This window comes from Chiloscyllium punctatum, chromosome 3, assembly GCF_047496795.1.
Source record: "Chiloscyllium punctatum isolate Juve2018m chromosome 3, sChiPun1.3, whole genome shotgun sequence".
Classification (NCBI taxonomy): domain Eukaryota; kingdom Metazoa; phylum Chordata; class Chondrichthyes; order Orectolobiformes; family Hemiscylliidae; genus Chiloscyllium; species Chiloscyllium punctatum.
The window spans coordinates 16202664-16229961 of NC_092741.1; the positions used below are offsets into that span (position 1 = coordinate 16202664).

At 41.6% G+C, this 27298-nt stretch overlaps 1 protein-coding gene across 1 annotated transcript in view; it reads left to right on the forward strand.

Moving 5' to 3' along the window:
* The first annotated feature begins 3055 nt into the window (after positions 1–3055).
* The window catches only part of LOC140453958 (uncharacterized), a 30154-nt gene continuing 5911 nt past the window's right edge, over positions 3056–27298 (forward strand). Inside the window, exon 1 of the mRNA XM_072548843.1 lies at positions 3056–3649. Coding sequence (XP_072404944.1) covers positions 3170–3649 — 480 coding nt within the window. The 5' untranslated portion in view covers positions 3056–3169. The remainder of the gene's footprint in view (positions 3650–27298) is intronic.

Here is a 27298-nt window from a genome sequence, read left to right on the forward strand (position 1 = left end):
TGTGACTCAGTATTCACATTGGCAACAATGTCCTGTTCCTGAGTGAATACTGACGAAAAGTATTCATTCAGTGTCTCCCCAATCTCTTCAGCCTCCACACGCAACTTCCCACTACTATCCTTGACTGGACCTATTCCTACCCTATTCATTCTTTTATTCCTGACATACCTATAGAAAGCCTTTGGGTTTTCCCTAATCCTACCAACTAAGGACCTTTCATGTCCCCTCCTTGCTGCTCTTAGCTCTCTCTTCAGGTCCTTCCTGGCTACCATATAACTCTCAATCTCCCCAATTGAACCTTCACGCCTCATCTTTACCGCCCTCTTCCATTTAACAAGGGATTCCAATTCCTTATTAAACCACGGCTCCCTCACACGACCCTTTCCTCCCTGCCTGACAGGTATATACTTATCAAGGACACTCAATAGTTGCTCCTTGAACAAGCTCCACATATCAATTATGCCCTTGCCTTGAAGCCTACTTTTCCAAGCCACTTTTCCAATTGATAGGATGGATGTGGAAAGGAGTTCCCTCTTGTTGGAGAATCTAGAGCTAGGAGTCATAGTTTAAAAATAAGGGTTTGCATAGTTAAGACACGATGAGGATTTTTTTTCCCATAACAAACTGTTGAGCATCTTTGGAATTCCCTTCCTCAAAAAGCATTAGATGTAGAATCTTTAAACTGTTTTAATGCCGAGGTACATAATTTCTGGATTACCAAGGGGTGAAAGATTAGTAGGGGTATGCAGGAATGTAGAGTTGAGGTTAAAATGATCTCATTGAATGGCAGAACAGCCTGAAACAGCTGATTGGACTGCTCTTGTTCATTGTTTGTAACTGTGCCTGACTGACAATCCTTAATTGTTAGTATAAATTCCACACATGCAGCATTATCCAGCAAATGTTATCCAGTTTCAGAATTACATCTAATGTCGGATACAGAGGTGTGCATTTTGCAACCACAGGTTGATTGGTACAGTTAGCAACTTGTTTACTGTAAGCAGCCAAAAGGATGTGCAATTCAATACAATCCACCTGGCTTCGGCCTATCTATCTGGTAATTCAATGGCACTAAAATTCATATCATTTACGCAACAGGCAGAACTTCTTTTTGACTTGATGGCAGCATCCTGTTAATGGTGAACATTACTTGGTTGCTGTTGCACAATAGCAGCATGAAACAGCTTTGTAATAATATTCCACAATTCCCTGGATTCTGGAAAGGTTTCAGTGGATTGTAAAAATGCAAATGTAACATCCTTATTCCAAAAGGGAGGGAAGCAGAAAGTAGGAAACTATAAACCGGTTAGTTTGCCATCTGTCGTTGGGAAATTGTTGGAATTCATCATTAAAAAAATAGTAATAGGATATTTTGAAAGTCGATGCATTCCATCAAATCCGCATGAGTTGCAGAAAGCTCATAAGCAGGTACCACAGGTAATGAGGGCAAATGACCTTTTGGCACTTAATGCAAAAGGAATGAAGCATAAAAGTAAGGAAGTGTTGTTGCAATTGTGAAAGTCATCTGGAGTATTGTCTCCAGTTTTGATCCCTGTACATCAGGAAGGATGTAACTGAATTGGAAGCAGGTCAGAGAAGTTTCAGAGATGAAAGTCTTGTCTTATGAGGAGAAATTGAACAGTTTAGACCTATACATGTTAGAAAGATCAGTAGAGATCTAATTGCGGTATGTAAGATGCTAAAGTGGATTGACAAAGCAAACCTTATTTGGACGTTTCCACTTGTGGGCAGTCTGAACTGTGAAGTCATAGTTTTAGGCTATAGAGTGGCAGATTTAAAACAGAAATAAGGAGGAATTTGCTATTCATCGGAGAGTGCACTGGATGCTGGGTCACGAAGTAAATTTGAAGTGGAGATAGATTCTTAATCAATAACAGGTTAAACGGCTTGGGGGGCAGGCAGGAAATGGAGGTTGAGGGGTGACTTCATAGAGGTTCAAAAAATCATTACGTAAGGAGAATGGCAGGTGTCTTTTCCCTAGGGTGGGAGAATTTCAAAACGAGGGAACATATTTTAAGGTTTAAGATTTTAAAAAGATTTGAGGGGCTTTTTATTTTACAGAGTGGTTCATACGTGGAATTAACTTCCAGAGGAGTGGTGGATGCGGGTAAAGCCACAACATTCAAAAGACATTTGGATAAGAAATGTTTGGAGAGCTATGGGCTCAGTGCAGGCAGATGGAACGAGTTTAATTTGGGATTATGGTTTGGATGGACCAAAAGGTCTTGCTTCCGCGCTGTACGATTCTATGACTGTATAAAACACATTTTCTTTTCGGTAATAGATAAGTTAATCAAAAATAACATTACCGAATCAAATTAATATAATTTAGTGATTTCTGATAGACAATGTAATAGCGGTCTTGAAATACTTTAATGGACTACCTTTTCTTGTGTATGTTCCTTGCGAAACCTCTATCCATCCTCCCGCCTTGCAGTTTTTGTAAATACAGAAACTGTTACTCACACCCAATCCATTCGTATATCATTAGCTCTGCCTGCTGACCTACACTGGTTCAAGTTTGACCGAGGGAGACTTCACTCTTGTTGAAGGTGTTCTATAATTAGAAATTGCTGCACCTAAGTTTGAACTGGTGGTGAAAGCAAAAACACGAAAACAGATCATCTGGACTAACTATGCAGAATGTATGTTAAATAAATGCAATTCTGTTAAATGTCCTGTGTCTGTCAAACAACCGTTCAAACCGTTTAATTTATCCTAACCCTTAATATGGTCCACTAGGATCCCGTTTTTCTCTTCCCTCTTAAGCAATTTATTTGTTTACGTAAAATAAAGCAAAGAACTGCGGATGTTAGAGATTTGAAACAGAAGGTGGAATTAATGAACAATCACAAAACTCGCCAATGTCAACTCTACTTTTTTCGCCAGTAATTTCAGTTTTTGGCCATTTCCCTACATTGGTCAGTGTTTTTTATTTATTCTCCTGCAGCTGCTCTTTGAGAATTAGCCAAGCCCCCGAATTGAAAGGGGTGGGAGAGACGGCCATCTTCTCTTGCGGCCATTGAAATGAGGCTATTTCCGCTCTCTGCTTCCTCTTTGTCTGTTTGTGCGGACTAACTGACTGACTGATCGGCGCCATTCTCCGCTCCTGCACTTACAGCTTCGAGTGCGCACTAATCCCCTCACCATGTCCGACGACGGAAAGTTGTTCGTCGGCGGCCTGAACTTCGACACAGACGAGCAATCCCTGGAAGAGGTTTTCTCCAAGTACGGCCAGATCGCTGAGGTGAAAGTGATTAAGGACAGAGACACCATGGCTTCCCGCGGCTTCGGCTTCATCACTTTCGAGAACCCGGACGACGCCAGGGACGCGCTGCAGGCCATGAACGGAAAATCCATCGACGGGCGGCAGATCCGAGTGGGTCACGCCGAGAAGAAGTCGGGAGGAGGCCGTGGTTACGGTGGAGGCCGAGGCGGTTACAGTAACCGGAGGAGAGGCGGCGGCGGCGGTTACTGGGATGCTGACAGGAGCGCCGGCTACAGCGGCGGAGGCCGCTACGATCCAGGAGAGCGGGACAACTACTCGGCTGGATACAGGAACCAAGGAGCATACTACTACGGCGGCGGCGGTGGTAGTTATGGAAGCCGCCCTTACAGGGACTATGATTGATCACATCTAGAGAAGCATTTCTGCCAGATTCAGGATCGACTTTCCACCTTGTTCTTAAAATGGCGCTTGGAACCACAGAAAGCAGCATCTGATGATTATGATTTGCCTGTTATGTTAAAATGCTAGAAAACCATTTTCACTGTTGTCATGATTAATCTTGTTACCTGTTGTTTAGTCTGGAGTACTGCCCCATGATGGCCTTTCGAACATTATACCATGTCGTTTTCTATATTTTTTTTAAAAATTAGGACCTTTGGTCGTTTGAACGTTCATTGCCGGTTTAGATCACCATTGAATCTCTTTTCATCAGCTCCCTTTGGAATTTGTTGAAATCGTTTTGCTTTCTGGTGAGATTTTTCCACAATTCCATATGGTGCAAAGAAAGAAAGGGCGCGCAAAAAGTACTTTTCCCTGTGTCCCCCATGTGGCCGATCCCCAAACGCCATTTTATCTTTGGAATGCGAACTGCTATTCATATTTTCTTTTAATCGACCAATTTTCATTGAATCAATTCATTTGTGGGCGCAATTAACTCATGAGGATGGAGTATTTCTTTAATGTTTTTTGAAGGAATTTAAAATGGCTTCACGTGGAAAATTGTCATTGTCTTCTAAGGAAGTGTGTTTTGGGGGGTGGGGAAGACCTAAGTCTGAATGCCAGCAATGTGCCCAGTTTGAACCATTTCCCTGCCAGTGAAAAGTAATAAGTCCCTTCCACAGCAACGTTTTATGTAACATATTACAAGATTTTCTGAAAGCAAACTGATTTTTTTTTTTGTTTTAAAACTCATTTATTGAAAACTGTATACTGATTTTTAAAAATCAATTGTCATTTGTTGTACTTTCATCAGCTGGCATAGTCCTTTGAACAGAACATTGCCACCTGGGAGACAAATCTTTGCCAGTGGATTTATCTGAATAAAATGCAGCTTCAGGAATACTAGTGACTTGTGTTTGTTCTAAATCATTCAAATTCATTCCAAGGAGATCAATCTGAAGATGATCCTTATCTTCTCTCATTAGTTGATTTGTCTTAATCTGTAAATGCTGTGGATTTTGTGATGCCTTTCAAGACCACTGCAAGGACTAAGGTAAATTGCTGAACACTTATTTCAAATATTGTATTTGTGTAAAGCAGTCGTGTCAACATATTATAAGTACTATGATTTCTTAATGAGAAATATTTTATTGTAAGCTGAATAGTTACCAGAAATTCAACCTTAATTTTTTAATGTCCTAAGTCCTTCCAAAAGATCTTTACTCCTTTATGCTGTATTGGCTTCCGTTACTTGATTTGAGAGAGTTTATAATATGGGTTACGTATATGACCATAATAGTGATTTTAGTTGATGTGGGACACTTACACAAGTGGCTAGATACAGATCAATTGAAAACTGCCCAGTCTTCCAATTTACACCCCCTGTAAACCAACTCCTGCAAAATTCCAGTGCCTGTATTCAAATGCATCACATCCTGTTTTTCATTACAGTAATCATTATAGAATTCTTTTTGTCTTGCAGCCTGATTTTGCTCTAGTGAAATGCTGAACTGAGAATGTTCTACATTATTAACCTGCAAGCTCTGTGATTGATTTTAAAATGTTTTTATATGCTGCAATCCTGTGTTAACAAAACCAGATGTAGGAGCAAATTACTGCAGATGCTGGTATCTGTACTGAAAACAACAAATGCTGGAGATCAGAGCAAGTCAGATAACATCCGTGGAGAAGAGAGCAGGCTAATGCTTAGAGTCTGGCTAACATTTCATCAGAGTTTCACCAGATACAGAACTGGCTCAAAGGGAGAAGATGGTGGTGGAAGGTTCTTTTTCAGACTGGAGGCCTGTGACCAGTGGAGTGCCACAAGGATCGGTGCTGGATCCAATACTTTTCGTCATTTATATAAATGATTCGGATGTGAGCATAAGAGGTATAGTTAGTAAGTTTGCAGATGACACCAAAATTGGAGGTGTATTGGACAGCGAAGAGGGTTATCTCCGATTACAACAGGATCTTGACCAGATGGGCCAATGGGCTGAGAAGTGGCAGATGGAATTTAGTTCAGATGAACGCGAGGTGCTGTATTTTGGGAAAGCAAATCTTAGCAGGACTTATACACTTAATAGTAAGGTCCTAGGGAGTGTTGCTGAACAAAGAGACCTTGGAGTGCAGGTTCATGAGCTCCTTGAAAGTGGAGTCGCAGGTAGATAGGATAGTGAAGAAGGCGTTTGGTATGCTTTCCTTTATTGGTCAGAGTATTGAGTACAAGAGTTGGAGGTCATGTTGCGACTGTACAGGACATTGGTTAGACCACTGTTGGAATATTGCGTGCAATTCTGGTCTCCTTCCTAGTGGAAAGATGTTGTGAAACCTGAAAGGGTTCAGAAAAGATTTACAAGGATGTTGCCAGGGTTGGAGTGTTTGAGCTATAGGGAGAAGCTGAACAGGCTGGGGCTGTTTTCCCTGGAGCGTCGGAGGCTGAGGGGTGACCTTGTAGAGGTTTATAAAATCGTGAGGGACATGGATAGATCTCATACAGTATGGAACCTTTGATCCAACAAGTCCACACCGACCCTCCGAAGAGTAACTCACCCAGACCCATTCCCCTATAATTTACCTCTGACTAATGCACCTAACACTGGGCAATTTAGCATAGCCAATTCACCTGTCACGCAACTCTTTGGACTGTGGGAGGAATGTGCAATCTCCACACAGTTGCCCAAGGTGGGGATTGAACCTGGGTCCCTGGTGCTGCGAGGCTGCAATGCGAGCCACCATGCCACCAAATAGACAGTCTTCCTTGGGGGTGAGGGAGTCCAGATCTAGAGGACAGAGGTTTAGGGTGAGCGGGGAAAGATATGAAAGAGACCTACAGGGCAACTTTTTCACATAGCGTGGTAAGTGTATGGAATGAGCTTCCAGAGGAAGTGGTGGAGACTAGTACAATTGCAACTTTTAAGAGGCATTTGGATGGGTATATGAATAGGAAGGGTTTAGAGGGATATGGGGCGGGTGCTGCAGGTGGGACTAGATTGGGTTGCGATATCTGGTCAGGTTGGACTGAAGGGTTTGTTTCTGTGCTGTACATCTCTATGACTGAGTCATCTAGATGTGAAATATTAGCTTGCTATCTGCATGGATACTGTTTGTCTGGCTGTAATGTGTTGCATTTGTTGTTTTCTTAATAAAATCAGAGCTTTGCATTGTATAGAATGTTTGGAACTGAAACCAACCATTTGGCCCATTGATGCTCCACATAAGCCTCCCCTTATCTGACCCTATAAATATAACTTTCTGTTTCTCTCTTGTGTTACCAATCCAATTTCCTTCTAAGTGTGCTTGTGAATTTAATTGTTCCTTGTGATGGTAAGTTTTGCATTCTCAACACAATTTGTTCCTGAATTCTTAGTAGACTCATCCATAACCATCTTATGACCAATTCTCTCAAACCTTTTTACAGTTTATAATTCAAAACCTTTCAATTTGCCTTAAAGAATTCTGTAATAATTTGAAGGGCCTCTATTACATAAGCTTTTTCCAGAGAGAAAAGCACCTTCTGGTTCAGTCTTTGACTAATATTAATTACCTCGATTCTATATTTGTACTTGCAATACTTTATTTGCACTTTGTATTTTGTTAAAAATCTCACAAACACCAGGTTATAGTCCCAACAGGTTTGTTTGGAGGCACTAGCTTTCGAAGTGCTGCTGCTTCTTCAGGACTAGAAGACACAGAATTTATAGCAAAAGATTACAGTGGCAAAAGTGAGCACTGCAGATGCTGGAAATCAGAGTCCAGATTAGAATGGTGCTGGAAAAGCACAGCAGGTCAGGCAGCATCCGAGGAGCAAGAAAATCGACATTCCTGACAAAAGCCTTTCATCAGGACTGGCTGATGAAGGGCTTTTGCCTGAAATCTCGATTTTCCTGCTCCTCAGATGCTGCCTGACCTGCTGTGCTTTTCCAGCACCACTCTAAACTAGACAAAAGATTAGTGTCATGCAGAACAAATGATAAACCTAGATTAAGTCTTTCATCTTTTAGAATGGGCTTGCTTGTTTCAGTTCTTTGATATGTAAATCCCAGAATTTCTTTTAAATCACATTCTCAAGCTAACCAGGTTTTCTAACAAAAGGTGCCAATTCAGCTCAGAATGCATTAAAGGTGTGAGGTTAAAATCTGACTCTCAATCTTGAGTTAACTAGTACTATTTGTAAAGTGGGATTTATAGAATATTACATGGATTGACTGTAGGTTATGCATTTTTGAGCAAAATACAATGCATCTGCAAATATTCTGCAGATACAAATTCACCCCATAAATTTAGGTCTGCACATGCAGGAGAGACTGAGTGAGTGCTTCCAAATAAACCTATTGGACTATAACCTAGTGTTGTGTGGTTTTTAACTTTGTCCACCTCAGTCCAAGACTGGCTTTTCCATTTGTATTCTGTAATAGGGACATCCAAATTATGTACTAGGCTGATCCATTCAAAACTTTGTATAGGTTTTACCTACCTTCATTTCTGAAATTATGAATATCCTTTAGACATGAATTTGAATGTTCTTGTTTTTTCTGGAACTAATGTACATTGTTATTGCAGTGACTTTTTTGTGTATTTATAGCCTTATAATAACCCTCTTCTATCTTGTATTTCCACCCCAGTTTGGCATTAATTTTCTAAGAAATTCTGTGGCCTTGTAAGTAAATTTGTTTATAGTAAGCTGGTATTTCACCAGTCAGGACGTAAATATTGTTCTAAAAATACTTTTAAGCAATTAATATATAAATGGTTAACCAATATAAATGTAACAGATGTGTGTACTTACATTTAATGATATACCTCTTGGCTCTGTAGTTTATACTTTTTGTTCTAAACTCACTTGTGAAGCGTGAACATTGGCTGGCCAGCAGTTTATTTCCGGTCCTTAGTTGCCCTTGAGAAGATGATGGTGAGCTGCCTTCTTGAACCACTACAGCCCATGTGTTGTAGTTTGACCCACAATGCTTTTAGCGAGGGAATTACAGGATTTTGACTCCGTGACAGTGAAGGAATGAGATATCGTTCCAGGTTAGGTTGGTGAGTGGCTTGGTGTGGATGTTGCAGGAGGAGGTGATCCCATGTATCTGCTGCTCTTGTCCTTTTAAATGGAAGTTTGGAAAGTGTTGACTAAGGATCTTTGGTGAATTTCAGCAGTGTCTCTTGTAGAAATTACATTGCTGCTACTGAGCTTTGGTGGTGGTGTTGGAGTTCAAGAGTGTTTTATCATGGTGCTGAACTTATGCCTTGTAAATGATGGACTTTTGAAGAGTCAGTAGGTGAGTTAATCACCACAGTATTCCTAGCCTCTGACCTGCTCTTGTAGCCATTGTTAATGTGACAAGTCCAGTTGAGTTTCTGGTCAATGATAACCCCCAGAACGCCACTGGTGGGGGATTCAGAAGTTCATAAGGTATGGGAAGCCAACTAGGCCGTTCGGCCCATTGAGTCTGCTCGACCATTTGATCATGGCTAATATGCTCACCCCCATTTTCCTGCCTACTCCGCTTAACCCTTCAACCCTTTACCAATTTAAAATCTTACCTCCCTCCTCTTTAAATTTATACACTGTCCCAACATCCACCACACTTTGGGGTAGCAAATTCTACAGCTTCACATCCTCTTGATGGTACCCTCAGTGATTGTAACACCGTTAAATGTAAAAAAAACAGGTCGTAGTCTGGGTTTGTGTGACACGAATATTACTTGTCAGCCCACAATATTGCCCCTTGATAATATCCAGATGTGGTTGCATTTGAATATGGACTGCTTCAGTATTGGAGGATTTGCAAATGGTGCTGAACATTGTGCCATCATTGGCAAACATCCCCACTTCTGAACTTGTGATGAAAAGCAGCTCATTGATGAAGCAGCTGAAGATGGGCTGAGGACAACTCTTTATATTCCCCAAAGATAGTTAGGAACATAGGACTGCAATATCGTAGCAATTACACAAATGTGGCTTGGGGATGGACAGGACTGGCAGCATAATGTTGAGGGATACAAATACTGTAGAAAAGGAGGCAAGAGAGGAGAGGGAGTGGCATTTTTGATAAGGGATAACAATACAGCTGTACTTAGGAAGGATATTCCCAGAAATACATCCAGGGAAGTTATTTGGGCGGAACTGAGAAATAAGAAAGGGATTGAACACCTTATTAGGATTGTATTATAGACCACCTAATAGTCAGTGGAAATTGAGAAACAATTTTGTAAGAATATTAGGGTGGTTATGGTAGGGGATTTTAATTTGGACTGGGAGAAAGTCAGGTCTACAGATACTGAAGATCAGAGTTGAGAATGTATTGTTGGAAAAGCACAGCAGGTCAGGCAGCATCCGAGGAGCGGGAGAATCTGCGTTTCGGACTGAAGCCCTTCATCAGGAATGACTGAAGGGCTCTGGCTTGAAACGCCGATTCTCCTGCTCCTCAGATGCTGCCTGATCTGTGCCTTTCCAGCAACACACTCCTAGACTGGGACTGCCACAGTATAAAGGGGAATGGAGAGGAATTTTTTTAAACGTGTACAAGAAACTTTTCTGAGTCCGTATGTAGCTGTACCTACTAGACAAGGTGCAAAATTTGACCTACTCTTGGGAAATAAGACAGGGCAAGTGACTCAGGTGTCAGTGGGGGAGCACTTTGGGGCCAGTGACCATAATTCTATTAGTTTTAAAATAGTGTTGGAAAAGGATAAAGCAGATCCAACAGGTGAAGTTCTAAATTGGAGGAAGGTTAATTTTGATGGTATTAGGCAAGAACTTTCAAAAGCTGATTGGGGGCAGATGTGCACAGGTAAAGGGACTGTTGGAAAATGAGAATCCTTCAGAAATGAGGTAACAAGAATTCAGAGACAGTCTGTTCCTGTTAGAATGAAAGGAAAGGCTGGTAGGTGCAGGGAATGCTGGATGACTAAAGAAATTGAGGGTTTGGTTAAGAAAAAGAAGGAAGCACATGTCAGGTAAAGATTGAATCAATCCTTAGCGTATAAAGGTAGTAGGAGTATACTTAAGGAAATCAGGAGGGCAAAAAGGGAACATGAGATAGCTTTGGCAAATAGAATTAAGGAGAATCCAAAGGATTTTTACAAATACATTAAGGACAAAAGGGTAACTAGGGAGAGGGCCCTTCAAAGATCAGCGAGGCAGCTTTTGTGTGGAGCCACAGGAGATGGAGATATTAAATGAGTATTTTGCACTAGTGTTTACTGGAGAAGGACATGGAAGATATAGAATGTGGGGAAATAGATGGTGATATCTTGGAAAAATGTCCATATTCCAGAGGAGCAAGTGTCTTGAAATGCATACAGGTGGATAAATCCCCAGGACCTGATCAGGTGTACCCGAGAACTCTGTGGGAAGCTGGGGAAATGATTGCAGGGCCCCTTGCTGAGATATTTGTATCATTGATAGTCACAGGCGAGGTGCCAGAAGACTGGAGGTTGGCTAACGTGATACCATTATTTAAGAAAGGTGGTAAGGGCAAGCCAGGGAACTGTAGACCGGTAAGCCTGATGTCAGTGGTGGGCAGGTTATTGGAGGGAGTCCTGAGGGACAGGATTTACACATAATTGGAAAGGCAAAGACTGATTAGGGATAGTCAACATGGCTTTGCGCAAAGGAAATCATGTCTCTCGAACGTGATTGAGCTTTTTGAAAAAGTAACAGGATTGATGAGGGCAGAGCGGTGGACGTGATCTATATGCACTTCAGTAAGGCGTTCCCCATGGGAGACTGTTACCAAGGTTAGATTTCGTGGAATACAAGGAGAACTAGCCATTTGGATACAGAACTGGCTCAAAAGTAGAAGAGAGTGTTGTGGTGGAGGGTTGTTTTTCAGCCTGGAGACCTATGACCAGTGGAGTGCCACAAGGATCAATGTTGGGTCCACTACTTTTCATCATTTTACATAAACAATTTGGATGTGAGCATAAGAGGTATTGTTAGTAAGTTTGCAGATGACGCCAAAATTGGAGGTGTGGTGGACAGTGAAGAAGGTTACCTGAGATTACAACAGGATCTTAACCAGATGGGCCAATGGGCTGAGGAGTGGTAGATGGAGTTTAATTCGGATAAATGCGAGGTGCTGCATTTTAGGAAAGCAAATCTTAGCAGGACTTGTACACTTAATGATAAGGTCCTAGGAAGAGTTGTTGAAGAAAGAAATCTTGGAGTTCAGGTTTATAGCTCCTTGAAAGGATAGATAGGATAGTGAAGAAGGCATTTAGTATACTTTGTTGATCAGAGCATTGAGTATAGGAGTTGGGAGGTCATGTTGCAACTGTACAAGACTTTGGTTAGGCAGGCATCTTTTGGAATATTGCATGCAATTTTTGGTCTCCTTCCTATTGGAAGGATGTTGTGAAACTTGAAAGGGTTCAGAAAAATTTACAAGAATGTTGCCAGGGTTTGAGGATTTGAGCTGTAGGAAGAGGCTGAACTGGGGCTGTTTTCCCTGAAACGTCGGAGGCTGAGGGGTGATATTATAGAGATTTATAAAAATTTAAGGGCATGGATAGGGTAAATAGGCAAAGTCTTTTCCCTGGGGTGGAGGAGTCCAGAACTAGAGGGCATAGGTTTCAGGTGAGAAGGGGAAAGATATATAAGGGACCTAAGGGGCAACATTTTCACCCAGAGGCTAGTGCATGTATGGAATGAGCTGCCAGGGGAGGTGATGGAGGCTAGTACAATTGCAACATTTTAAAAGGCATTTGGATAGGTACGTGAATAGGAAGGGTTCAGATGGGCCAAGTGCTGGCAAATGGGATTAGATTAGGTTGGGTTATCTGGTCGGCATGGATGAGTTGAACCAAAGGGTCTGTTCTATGCTGTACATCTCTATGGCTCTATGAAAAAGAGCAATGAGTAAACTGACAGAAACTGCTGTCTTATTTTGTCAAGCATCAACAAAGGCACTTTTCTGTGGCATTATTTAAAATGCTAACTAACATATTTAAAGCACAACCAACACTTATCCATTTAACTATGCTATTTTACACCCCTAATGAGAAGCATAGCTGATTTTGCAGAGGTGCGAGTGGGATTATAATGTATTATAGCTGAGCACAAAAAGCAACAACTGACAAAATGGCAACTCTTCATTCATCTTCTCCCACAGGTAAATTTTGACTCCTGCACTAGCACCCAGTATCAAGGTGCTGTGTGTGTCATACTATAAGTGGCTGACGTTCACTTTGTGGGTTTATAATAAGCCAAATTTGAGTAAGCATTGTACAATAATTCATATTAATTTGAATAATTATAAACTGCATTTTGATATATTCTCTATGTAAGATATACACCTATATAGATTTGAGTACATCCAGAATGATTGAATGTAATGTAGATGTTGCTGACTTGACCAGTACTGTTCATTAGCGATCACTCATCACCATCTCTAATGCTGCAACCTCTGTAGTAGGTGCTGTTTGGAAGGATCTTGGCCTCACTGAAAGACTAGCAAGACAACATGCTTCTAAATTAAGATTTCTTGGAAACTTTTTCAATGCTCTGTTATCATGTTCCTGCTGCCATGTTTTTCTAGATAATAGAAGTCACAAATGCTGTTGCAGAAGCTTTATTGAGTTGTTGTTGTGCTACATTGCATGTCATTGGTGCATTTTTGTCAGTGATGGAGGAAGCAAATATTCAAGATATTGACATGAATACCAATCAAACAGGCTGTTTTGACCTCCATAGTATTCAGTATCTTCAAATCATCCAGCCAGTTGGAGGGTATCATTTTCCTGACTTCTGCTTTGTAGATTGTCAGAAAGTTTAAAGTTTTTTTTAAGCGCCTAGCGGACCCGGAAGCTGGTGTCGCGCTAGCTTACCTGGGAAGGTTTTTTCTTATAAAAGCGCGCAGGCGAGGAACCCAAGGCACTACAGGGGTAGAGCCTCCCACCCACCCTCCTCCTCTAACCTAATAATACGACCTGTTGTGATAAGCAGGTAAGTGCTGCATTTTGCTTGTTTGTTTTTTTAGATCTAGTTTTTAAAGTTTACCTTTTAGTTGGATGGCCGCGAAGGCAGTGCAATGTTCCTCTTGCAACATGTATGAGGTGAGAGAAGCCATTAGCGTCCCTCCTGATTACACTTGCAAGAAATGCACCCATCTCCAGCTCCTCCAAGACCGTGTTAGGGAACTGGAGCTGGAGTTGGATGAACTGCAGATCATTCGGGAGGCAGAGGTGGTCATAGATCAGAGCTTTAGGGAAGTAGTTACTCCGAAAGTTATAGAGAGATGGGTGACTGAGGGGGAGTGGGAGGAAGCAGCCAGTGCAGGGACCCCCTGTGGTCATTCCCCTCAAGAACAAGTATACCATTTTGGATACTTGGGGGGGATGACTTACCAGGGGTAAGCAACGAGGTCCAGGCCTCTGGCACGGAGCCTGTCCCCGTTGCTCAGAAGGGAAGGGTGGTGAAAGGTAGAGCGATAGTTATTGGGGACTCAATAGTGAGGGGCACAGATAGGCGGTTTTGCGGGGGCGACAGAGACTCACGATTGGTATGTTGCCTCCCAGGTGCAAGGGTACGTGATGTCTCTGATCGTGTTTTCCGGGTCCTTGAGGGGGAGGGGGAGCGCCCCAGATCGTGGTCCACGTTGGCACCAACGACATAGGTAGGAAGAGGGGTGAGGATGCTGGACAGGCTTTCAGGGAGCTAGGTTGGAAGCTCAGAGCTAGAACGGAATTGTTGTCTCTGGTCTGTTACCCGTGCCACGTGAGGGAGAGAGAGGAGTTAAATGCGTGGCTACAGGGGTGGTGCAGGAGGGAGGGATTCCGGTATTTGGATAACTGGGGTTCTTTCTGGGGAAGGTGGGACCTCTATAAACAGGATGGTCTACACCTGAACATGAGGGGCACCAGTATCCTTGGGGGGAGGTTTGCTAGTACTCTTTGGGAGGGTTTAAGCTAACTCTGCAGGGGCATGGGAACCTGGAGTGTAGCTTTAGGGTACAGGACCTTGAGTGTAGGGAGGTTAGGAACATGGCATCGATCTCGAAGGAGGGTGCCTGTAAACAGGAAGGTGGCTTGAAGTGTGTATACTTCAATGCCAGAAGTATAAGAAATAAGGTAGGTGAGCTTGCAGCATGGGTTGGTACCTGGGACTTCGATGTTGTGGCCATTACAGAGACATGGGTAGAACAGGGACAGGAATGGCTGTTGCAGGTTCCAGGGTTTAAATGTTTTAGTAGGGTCAGAGATGGGGGTAAAAGAGGGGGAGGTGTGGCATTGCTTGTCAAGGATAGTATTACAGCAGTAGAAAGGGTGATGGAGGAAGACTTGCCATCTGAGGTAGTTTGGGCGGAGGCTAGAAATAGGAAATGTGAGGTCACCCTGTTAGGAGTTTTCTACAGGCCTCCTAATAGTCCGAGAGAAGTAGAGGAAAGTATTGCGAGGATGATTCAGGAGAAGAGTGAAAGTAGCAGGGTGGTTGTTATGGGGGACTTTAACTTCCCAGATATTGACTAGGAAAGCTATAGCTCAAATTCGTTAGATGGGTCGGTGTTTGTCCAATGTGTGCAGGAGGATTTCCGGACACAATATGTAGACAGGCCAACAAGAGGTGAGGCTATACTGGATTTGGTTCTAGGTAATGAACCAGGCCAGGTGTTAGACTTGGAGGTAGGTGAGCACTTCGGGGGCAGTGACCACAATCGGTAACTTTTACTCTAGTGATGGAGAGGGATAAGTGTGCACTGCAGGGCAACAGTTATAGCTGGGGGCAGGGAAATTATGATGCGGTGAGGCATGACTTAGGATGCGTGGATTGGAAAAATAGGCTTCAAGGGAAGAACACAAATGATATGTGGAGATTGTTCAAGAAACAGCTAATGGGTGTCCTTGATAAGTATGTACCAGTCAGGCAGGGAGTAAAGGGTCTTGTGAGGGAGCCGTGGTTTAACAAGGGATTGGAATCCCTTGTGAAAGGGAAGAGGGCGGCCTATGTAAAGATGAGGCGTGAAGGTTCAGTTGGGGCGATTGAGAGTTATAAGGTAGCCAGGAAGGATCTAAAGAGAGAGCTAAGAGCAGTGAGAAGGGAACATGAAAAGTCCTTAGTTGGTAGGATTAGGGAAAACCCTTTCTATAGGTATGTCAGGAAGAAAAGGATGACTAGGGTAGGTATCGGTCAAGGATAGTAGTGGGAAGTTGTGTGTGGAGGCGGAGGAGATCGGTGAGACACTGAATCAATACTTTTCGTCAGTATTCACTCAGGAACAGAACATTGTTGCCGATGTGAATACTGAGTCACAATTAATTAGAATGGATGGCTTTGAGGTATGTAGGGAAGAGGTGTTGGAAATTCTGGAAAGGATGAAAATAGATAAGTCCCCTGGGCCTGATGGCATTTATCCTAGGATTCTCTGGGAAGCTAGGGAGGAGATAGCGGAGCCATTGGCCTTGATTTTTATGTCGTCGTTGTCTACGGGAATAGTGCCAGGAGACTGGAGGATAGCGAATGTGGTCCCCTTGCTCAAGAAGGGGAGCAGGGATAGCCCGAGTAACTATAGGGCAGTGAGTCTCACTTCTGTTGTGGGCAAAGTCTTAGAGAGAATTGTAAGGGATAGGATTTATGAACATCTGGATAGGAATAATGTGATCAAGGATAGTCAGCATGGTTTTGTGAAGGGCAGGTCGTGCCTCACAAACCTTATTGAATTCTTTGAGAAGGAGACCAAGGAAGTGGACGAGGGTAAAGCAGTAGGTGTGGTGTATATGGATTTTAGCAAGGCGTTTGATAAGATTCCCCATGTCAGGCTAATGCAAAAACTACGGAGGTATGGCATTGAGGGTGCATTAGAGGTTTGGATTAGGAATTGGCTGGCTGGAAGGAGACAGAGGGTAGTAGTTGATGGTATTGGTTCATCTTGGAGCGCAGTTACTAGCGGTGTTCCACAAGGATCTGTTTTGGGACCATTGCTGTTTGTCATTTTTATAAATGACCTGGAGGAGGGGCTTGAAGGCTGGGTGAGCAAGTTTGCGGATGACACGAAAGTCAGTGGAGTTGTGGACAGTGAAGAAGGATGTGGCAGGTTACAGCGGGATATAGATAAGTTGCAGAGCTGGGCAGTAAGGTGGCAAATGGAATTCAATGTAGCTAAGTGAGAAGTCATTCACTTTGGTAGGAGTAACAAGAAGATGGATTACTGGGCTAATGGTAGACTACTTGGTAGTGTGGATGAGCAGAGGAATCTTGGTGTCCATGTACACAGATCTCTGAAAGTTGCCACCCAGGTAAATAGTGCTGTGAAGAAGGCATATGGTGTACTGGGCTTTATTGGTAGAGGAATTGAGTTCCGGAGGCCTGAGGTCATGTTGCAGTTGTATAAGACTCTGGTGCAGCCTCATCTGGAGTACTGTGTGCAGTTTTGGTCACCATATTATAGGAAGGATGTGGAGGCATTGGAATGAGTGCAGAGGAGGTTTACCAGGATGTTGCCTGGCATGGTAGGAAGATCGTATGAGGAAAGGCTGAGGCACTTAGGGCTTTTCTCATTGGAGAAAAGAAGGTTTAGGGGAGATTTGATAGAGGTGTACAAGATGATTAGGGGTTTAGATAGGGTTGACAGTGAGAACCTTTTTCCGCTAATGAAGTCAGCTGTTAGTAGGGGACACAGCTTTAAATTAAGGGGTGGTAGGTATAGGACAGATGTTAGGGGTAGACTTTTTACTCAGCGGGTTGTGAGTTCATGGAATGCCCTGCCAGTAGCAGTGGTGGACTCTCCCTCTTTATGGGCATTTAAGCGGGCATTGGACAAGCATATGGAGGTTATTGGGCTAGTGTAGGTTAGGTAGGCTTTGGTTGGCGCAACATCGAGGGCCGAAGGGCCTGTACTGCGCTGTATTTTTTCTGTGAAGTTTCAGGGAATCAGAAGGTGAATTACTGTCAGAATTCTCACCTTGTGATCTGCTCCAGTGTATATAATTATGGAGCTGTTTCAAATCAAGTTTCTGATCCATATTGTCACCCAGCATGATGTTGGAGGAGAATTTAGCATCGGAAGTGGTATTGAATGTGAATGGTAAATAATTAGGTTCTGTTGTGCTGGAGATGGTCATTGCCTGGCATTTCTGTGGACCAGATGTTACTTGCCACTTATTAGCCTAAGCCAGAATATTGATCAGATCTTTCCATGTGCAGGAATGGACTTTTATTTTTATTTGAGGAGTTGCAAATGGAATTGAACACTGCATCCCCACTATTGATCTTGTGTTGGAGAAAAGGTTATTTCTGAAGCAGCTAAAGATGATTGGATCTGTGCTAATGCTGTGAAAACTCCTGTAGCAGCAGTGTCCTGGAGCTAAGACAATTGCTTACATGAACACAACTGTTTTCCATTTACTAGGCATGACTACAGAGCTGCAATATTCTTGTCAAATGCTGCCTTGATGTCTAAGCAATTCATCCTTACCTTATCTCTAGAAATTGTTTATTTTTTTAATGAACGTGTTTGGGTCAAGGCTATGATGATGTCTAGAACCTAGTGGTGATGGTGGAACCTAAACTGAATAGGATATGGCTGACCTAAGTGTTGCTTAATAGTACTGTAGATGATACCTTCCACCAGTTGGCTAATGGACAGTGATAATTGACCAGATTGTGTTTGAGGACACATCTGCACAATTTTCCATATCATTAATCCATAGCTATTTCTGGAGCACAGCCTTTAGGTAATTTGGAAATTGCAAAGTCAACTGAATGTAGTATAAATTGTAACACAGGCAGTAAATTTTCTGGACTATTTTGAGGGTGATCACCTCACATTGCTAGGAATACAACAGTTCTTAATGAAGATTGTGACTATCCTCATGGTAGGAACCAACAGCCCAGGGGTGTAATGAGGATTATTGGAACTGGATTTAACTGAAAGGCATACCCTTTTAAGATTTCACAGTATGGACAAAATTACTAATATTGATTATTAGGTATTGAGGAGCAAGGGAAGTTTATATGTGACTGATTATTGAGGGGATTCTGTAGTTGGAATAGATGCGATCCAAAATTTCAAAGTATTTGGCTTGTAGATGTTTTTCAGAATGTCGCTGAGCATAAAATATTCAGCAGTGTAACAATGATCGTCCAGAAGTTATACATGTGAAAACCAGTGGCACAGATAAGAATAGATTCTAGGTTCTGTGAAAAAATTTATGAAGTTTAAAAACTAGGTTAGGGAGAAGATCCTTGAGGGCAGTAATCTCTGGATTGGCCTGCTAGCCATGTGCTACACAAAGCTAAGGATATTAACGTTCTCCCAGTCACTCACTGATGTTCAAAGAAAACATAGTACATAAACCTATCTTTGTGACCAGGACACATTGCAACATTCGTAACAGCCAATGAAGTACTTTCGAAGTATAGTCATTATTGAAACATAAGAGACCTGGTTGCCGATTGCAAAGTGCATGCTGTACAATTAGCCAATGTCATTTGTCTGATCATGGTTGAGGAACAAATACTGGCCAGTATGTTTGACATAATTTCCCCCGCTGTTTGCAAATAGCAGCTCCAGATCTTTTACATCCCACTAAAAGGCTGTCTGAGGAAAGACATCTCTAGTACAACCCTTGATAGTAATTTTTGTATTCACATCCTGGATTTGCACCCACAAGTTTCTGACTCAGGTAGAAGTAGTACCAATTGAGTTTCTGATTTCTCTGATACTAGAGATGGCTATACAGGCAGGATTACCTGCCTTCACTGAAACTACAAAAGCACACCTTGCTCTGTTAAAACAACAGTAGGGAAAGATTTAAACTAATTATGGTGGTGGAAGGGAAAAAGGCATGGAATTTTTAAAAACTGATTAAGAATTGGTCAGGCAAATGAGCAAGATAAGACAGTTCCATGAAGAGCTGTGTCCCCACACAAACCTAGCACTGGGAACTAAATAAAAGCACAATTTTTCTTAAAAATATATGTTCTAGTCAGATGCCTGTAATGTTGATAAAGATCAAGTACCATACAAGAAAGAATGGATAACAGACCGGTAACAAAGCAGTAGAAAAGAACAAGGAGTCTTGCTTCCTTTTTATATAGAGATCGCCAGGTTGTATGGAGAGTGTTTGAGGATATGCAGGACAACACAATCAATTATGACAAAGGTTCATGGTTCGTTAATATTATTATTTTGAAACTTTGTTTCTAATTTGGGTAGGACCATGTATAGCTTTAAGTTGGATTGGTGTGTGTTGAGGAGATAAAGCTTTAGTTTCATTTTGTGTTCTATGGAAGTTTTATTTACATGTATTTAATTGAGGCTTTTTAAAACAAAATGCAAGTTGAAAAGATCCATGCACTAGAAAATAAGTGTAAAAGGGCATTATAACAAAGGGCTATTATCTTGCATCAAGGGCTCCTATGACACAGAGACAGAAACTTTTAGAAAGAGAACATCCAGGAGATTAGTGGTGTGCAGATCTCTTTCTGAGTGAAAAGTTCTGCAACATTTTAAGTGCAATCCTGTGTCCAAAACAAATAGGACAGAAGAAAAGAAGGCTGGAGTGGCTTGTAAGAGAGGAGCTTTAGAAACAGAAAACTTTAAGGTTTCAGCGAAGATATCCAATAAGACTGTTGAATGCTTGAACTTAAGGATGATTTGAAGGAGCTGGTGTTGGACTGGGGTGGAGAAAGTTAAAAATCTCTCAACACCAGGTTATAGTCCAACAGGTTTATTTGGAAGCACTAGCTTTTGAAGCACTGCTCCTTCAGGTGGCTTTGAAAGCTAGTGCTTTAAGGAAATGAGCTATGTGAGCAGCTTGCTTAAAGGTTTTTCTGAAGGGATATTAACTAAGTAAATTGCGTAAATTGAATGCAAAGTTTTTTGCCAGAAAGGAACCAAGTATTGTTGTACCCTCTGAACAAGGAAGGTTCAGAGGGCACAACATGGTGGCTCTGGTTAGCACTGCTGTTTCACAGCACCAGGGACCCGGATTCGATTCCAGTCTCAGGTGACTGTGTGGAGTTTGCATATTCTCCCCGTGTTTGCATAGCATTCCTCTGGGTGCTCCAATTTCCTTCCATAATCCAAAAATGTGCAGGTTAGGTGAATTGACCATGCTAAACTGCCAATAGTGTTCAGGGATGTGTAGGTTAGATGCACTATTCAGGGGTAAATGTGGAGTAGTAGTTTAGGGGAATGGGTTTGAATGGGCTGCTCTTGGAGGGTTGGTGTAGGCTTGTTGGGCCAGATGGGCTATTTCCACGCTGTAGGGATTCTATGAGAATTTCTATGATAAGCCTTAACATTACAGATATTCGAATGTCAGTGATGTTGGGGGCTTATTCTTGACATTTCTAATATTACACTTTATAAAGAATCATTTAAAATGGTAATATTATTAATTTGATTTACCTTTTACGTGTGATAAATTTTGTTCTTTTGTTAAGAATGCATTGGCACCCTCTTTTGAATATGTTAGTGACTGATCACAGTCAACAAATTGCTAAAGAATTTGTGGTTTATCGGGCATGGTTTCACTCTGGGATCCAACTTGTTCAGTATTACCATCAACTGGGATCACTGCATAATAAAGAATAACAAAATAGCATAATAATAGAATTCCCCACAAAATGATTACTAGAATTTTTTTCAGAACCTACATGGGCACAAATCAAACTAGATCAAACCATCTTAATCTTATGGTAAAGGAACATTTTGCTAATAATGACCATAATATGAATGAGTTTGAGGGGGAATAAGACCGTCTAAAACAAAAGCGAGAGGTGAGGAGAGTTGACCACAGCAATTGAATTGTGTTGAATTGTTAATGGATAAACTGAAAGGTAAAGAGTAAGTATTAAAATACATACTCCGTATAATGCAAAATAAGTAAAATGTCAGAAGAAAAGTAAAAGCTTTTTGTGTTGTTAACCAATCATGATTGACAAATGAGGCAAGGCACAGTATCTTGTTGAAAGAAAAGGCTTAATCAAATGCCAGGATAAGTGGAAATTCAGTAGACTGAGAGAGACTCTAAAGAAAGTCATAAAATTCAAAAAGGAAATGTGGTACTGAAAAATATTCAGAAATATCAAAGTTGACAGCATTTTTAATAAACATTGTGCAATTATTAAATGGAACTGGGCCTCTTAAATGTGGGCAAAATGGGCCTAAAGAAGTGGAAGACTTGCTCAATGAGAACACTCTTGTTTTCACAGTGGAAGAAGAGAATGAACTACCACTGTTGTAAGAATCTTCAGGATCTGAGGTACTCTGGAATGGAAACTAAGAAATAGGTGAGAAAATTGCTCATCCATTATTTAGAAGTATCCAGAACTCTCTTGTTCCAGACATGCCTTTGGATTTGAAACTTATAAATATTATTCATCATCTTGACTAGGGATGACTTTTCCTCTTGCATTTGACCTCTTAAAATGCATCACCCGACACTTGTCCAAATTAAACTATCTGCTGTTGCTCCGCCCAACTTTCTGCTTATGCCATATCCTTCAGTAACCTTACACACTATTCACAATTCCATCAATTTTCTTCTCGTCTGCAAACTTACTAATCAGACCACCAACATTTTTATCCAAATAATTTACATAAATTACAGACAAGCAGTCCCAGCACTAATGCTTGCGGAACACCACTGGTCACAGACCTCCAATCAGAAAATATTCCTCCATAACTACCTTCTGTCTTCTATGACCAAACCAATTTTGAATCCAATTAGTCAATGGATCCCATGTGACTAATCTGCACCAATTTACAAAAGGTACCTTGCCAAATTCTATAATAAAGTCCATTTAGACAACATCTACTTCCCTACCCTGAGTCACAAGACCTCCCCACCCAAAGCGATGCTGGCTATCTCTATTAAGTCCATTGTTTTTCAAATATAAGTACACTTGTGCCTAAGAATCTTCTCCAGTGATTTCCCTACTACTGTAAAAGGCTCACCAGCCTACAGTTTCCAGGATTATCCCTATTTTCTTCTGAAACAAAGGAATAGTATTGGCTATTCTCCAATCTTCTGGGACCTCGCCTGTGGCTAAAGGAGATACAAAGTTTTCTGTCAAGACCCCAGCAATCTTGTCTCTTGCCCCCTTTTGTCTTATGGGATAGACCCCTTCAAACCCTGGGGACTTACCTACCTTAATGTTTTTTGAGGTACCCAACATCTGTCCTCTTAATATCAACAAGTCCTAGAATATCAATATATTCCTTGCTAATTTTACTATCTGCCTACTACTAAGGGGGTCATGATATTTTGGGGATTTCAACATTCCTAACATTAATTGGGATAGCCGTAGTGAGAAAGGTTAAAAGATCAAGTGGAATTTTTGAAATGCTTCCAGGACAACTATTTAATTCATTACATAGAAGGCTGTACAAGGAAGGGGGGTGGTTTGGACTTAATTTTAACTAACGCAGCTGGGTAAGTAGATGAAGTATCAATGGGGGAGCATTTTGCAGACCGTGGTCATAACTCCGATTCAAGATTGCTGTGGAAAAGGACATGGATGGGCCTGAAATCAAATGTTCACAACTGGAAGAAGGCTGACTTTAATAAGATCAGATATGATTTGTCCAGCGTGGACTGGGAGCAGATGCTTTCAAGTAAGTCTGCCTCAGAACAGGATGCATTCAGGAAGAAACTATGGAGAGTACACATGTTCCAATAAAGAGAAAGGGTGAGACCATCAAATCCTTTGAACGCTGAATATTGAGGGATATACACTCAGTGGATTCAGGGAAAAAAAGGAGGCATATGGCAGATACCAAGGGGTCAAAACAGCAGAAACTCAAGAGAAGATAGAAGGTATATGAGGGAACTTTAAAAAGATCAGGAGAACTAAAGGTTCATGAAAAAGTACTGGCAGATTAAAAAAAGGAAAATCCCAAGTTGTTTTACAGGTACATGAAGGATAATGAGGGAAAGCGTCATGCCTATTAAGACCACAGTGGTAACTTGTGTACGCAGCTGGAAGACATAGGGTTCTAAATGAACACTGTGTGTCTATATTCACTCATGAGGGGACGATATGGATACTGTATAGAGAACAGGGAGGAGGATTGTGATACAATTGAAGAAATTAGCATAGACAGAGACAAGGTTTTGTGGGGATATAAGAAAACCGTGTGATTGAGCCAATGTCATATAATAGTTAAAAATACTAGAAAACAGCTTACCTGTTTTGAGGTAACATTATATAACAGTTAAGCCTATTCGCAGCAGAAGCAAATTTATGTGGCAGAGTGTTGAACAGATTACCTAAACACGTACACTAGCTACCACAAACTGAACCTCACTGATGTTACAAGGGTTCAAGTCAAGTGACTTACTAACAGAATGCCATGTTGTGATTGGATTATTAAAGCTATCAGCATCTTTATAGAGTCAAAGAGATGTACAGCATGGAAAAAGACCCTTCGGTCCAACCTGTCCATTCCAACAGATATCCCAACCCAATCTAGTTCGACCTGCCAGCATCCGCCCCATATCCCTCCAAACTCTTCCTATTCATATACCCATCCAAATGCCTCAAATGGCGTAATTGTACCAGCCTCCACCACTTCCTCTGGCAGCTCATTCCATACCCATTCCACCCTCTGTGTGAAACAGTTGCCCCTTGGGTCTCTTTTATATCTTTCCCCTCTCACACTAAACCTATGCTCTCCAGTTCTGGACTTCCCGACCCCAGGGAAAAGACTTTGCCTATTTACCCTATCCATGCCCCTCATAATTTTGTAAACCTCTATAAGGTCACCCTACAGCCTCCGACGCTCCAGGGAAAACAGCCACAGCCTGTTCAGCCTCTCCCTGTAGCTCAAATCCTCCAACCTTGGCAACATCCTTGTAAGTCTTTTCTGAACCTTTTCAAGTTTCACAACATCTTTCCGATAGGAAGAAGACCAGAATTGCATGCAATATTCCAACAGTGGCCTAACCAATGTCTTGTACAGTCGCAACATGACCTCCCAACTCCTGTACTCCATACTCTGACCAATAAAAGAAAGCATACCAAATGCTTTCTTCACTATCCTATCTACCTGCGACTCCACTTTCAAGGAGATATGAACCTGCACTCCAAGGTCTTTGTTCAGCAACACTCCCTAGGACGTTACCATTAAGTGTATAAGTCCTGCTAAGATTTGCTTTCCCAAAATGCAGCACCTCGCATTTATCGGAATTATCTGCCACTTCTCATTCCATTGGCCCATCTGTTAAAGATCCTGTTGTAATCTGAGGTAACCCTCTTCTCTGTCCACTACACCTCCAATTTTGGTGTCATCTGCAAACTTACTAACTGTACCTCTTATGCTCGCATCCAAATCATTTATGTAAATGTCAAAAAGTAGAGGACCCAGCACCGATCCTTGTGGCACTCCACTGGTCACAGGCCTCCAGTCTGAAAAACAACCCTCCGCCCCATCACCCTCTGTTTTCTACCTTTGAGCCAGTTCTGTATCCAAATGGCTAGGTCTCCCTGTATTCTGTGAGATCTAACCTTGCTAATCAGTCTCCCATGGGGAACCTTGTCGAACGCCTTACTGAAGTCCATAGAGATCACATCTACCGCTCTGCCCTCATCAATCCTCTTTGTTAGTTCTTCAAAAAACTCGATCAAGTTTGTGAGACATGATTTCCCACGCACAAAGCCATGTTGACTATCCCTAATCAGTCCTTGCCTTTCCGAATATATGTACATCCTATCCTTCCGGATTCCCTCCAACAACTTGCCCACCACCGAGGTCAGGCTCACTGGTCTATAGTTCCCTGGCTTGACCTTACCATCCTTCTTAAACAGTGGCACCACGTTAGCCAACCTCACATCTTCCAGCACCTCACCTGTGACTATCGATGATACAAATATCTCAGTAAGAGGCCCAGCAATCACTTCTCTATGTTTAAAGCTTAAGCCAAACTTAGAATCAATGGAGTTATATGCTTAATCTCGGCAACTAGAATGTAACTGTCACTGCTTCGTAGTAAAAATTCTCAATTTTTTTACCTATTGGCAACTGATTATTCGAAGAAGAAAGAGTGTATCCCTCACATTTGAATAGTCAAACAGGTGTAAATGTAGAAAAATCTCCAGGACAGCATGCAATATATACCAGGTTGTTAATGTGGAGTAATGATGTGGAGATGTCGGTGTTGGAGTCCAACAGGTTTATTTGAAGGTACAAGCTTTCACAGCACTGCTCTTTTGCTACCTAATGAAGGAACAGCACTCCAAAAGCTTTTATTTTCAAATAAACCTGATTTGGAGGTGCCAGTGTTGGACTGGGGTGGACAAAATTAAAAATCACACAACACCAGGTTATAGTCCAACAGGTTTATTTGGAAACACTAGCGCTGCTCCTTCATCAGGTGGTTGTGGAGTATAAGATCTTATAATCCACAACCACCTGATGAAGGAGCAGTGCTACTGTTTCCAAATAAACCTGTTGGACTATAACCTGGTGTTGTGATTTTTAACTTTGCCCATAGTAATGATCACGGAGGTAGGGTTGGGGGTTCATTTAGCTAAAATCACTCACACAATTTCTTGCAAATGCTGTTTTTAGTTCACTGCTCAAAATAACTTTGAGCTTTACAAAAAGGCAACTCAGATATTCATGAACCAAAAGTTAAAAATCAACCTTTCCTGTGTGTTAGGACCTTAATTTTTTATTATTATGATGTAAGAAAAATCATTAAAAAATGAACAGGACCAGGCCATTTAGCCCCTCAATCCTGCTCCACTGTTCAATAGGATCATGGCTAATGTGATATTCCTCATGTCCACTTTCTTGCATTTACCATAATCCTTAATTTCCTGACTGATAAATGTCATCATCCTCAAAAAAAGTCCTAAAAATGTACCTGTGGCATACAGAAATGTTGGACCAACAGTAGGCAATTCAGCCCATTGAGCCTGCTCCATCATTTAACATGATTATGACTGATCAAACATTTCATTGCCTTTTTGTGATTGAATCTTATCTCCACTGCTCCAGCCTGCATCCCCTTTCTTTCATCTCCACTCCTCCTCCAGTCTGGATCCCCTTCCTTCCGTCTCCTCGCCTCCTCCAGCTGGGATCCCCCTTACATCTCATTGTTTCCTCCAGCCTGGCGCTCCCTTCCTTCCATCTCTATTTTTCTTTCTGCTTGGATAAGTTATGGACACCAGTAGCTGACCAAGGCAGTCATTCACAGAAAACTTCCGGAGGTTTACATTAACAATTATTAGGGCAATAATGTTAACTCTAGGCTTGTGACACAGCAACAAAAATATTCCAGACACGATTGTATTATTGCTTGATTCTTGAAATTTGTTTACCTCTAGTCTTGCAACTTTAAACTGAATTAAAATATTTGGGGAGATAATTCCAGATTTCATTAGCCTGTGTATGAAAGTCCTTCCTTATTTCATTCCAAAATAATCTAGCCATTAATATTATTTTCCCTTATTCAACACTTGCTTTTCAGAGGAAATAGTTTATCTGTGTTCATGGAAAACATTTATTATTTCTTGATTCAATTACCCCTCAAGCTTCTAATCTTGAGGGAATTATTGCATAAATGACTTGTTTTTATAAATAATCTTAAATCCTCTATCATTCAGATGAATTAGAGTCCAAATTTGAATGCCTAACTCCACTCAAGACTCTGCAC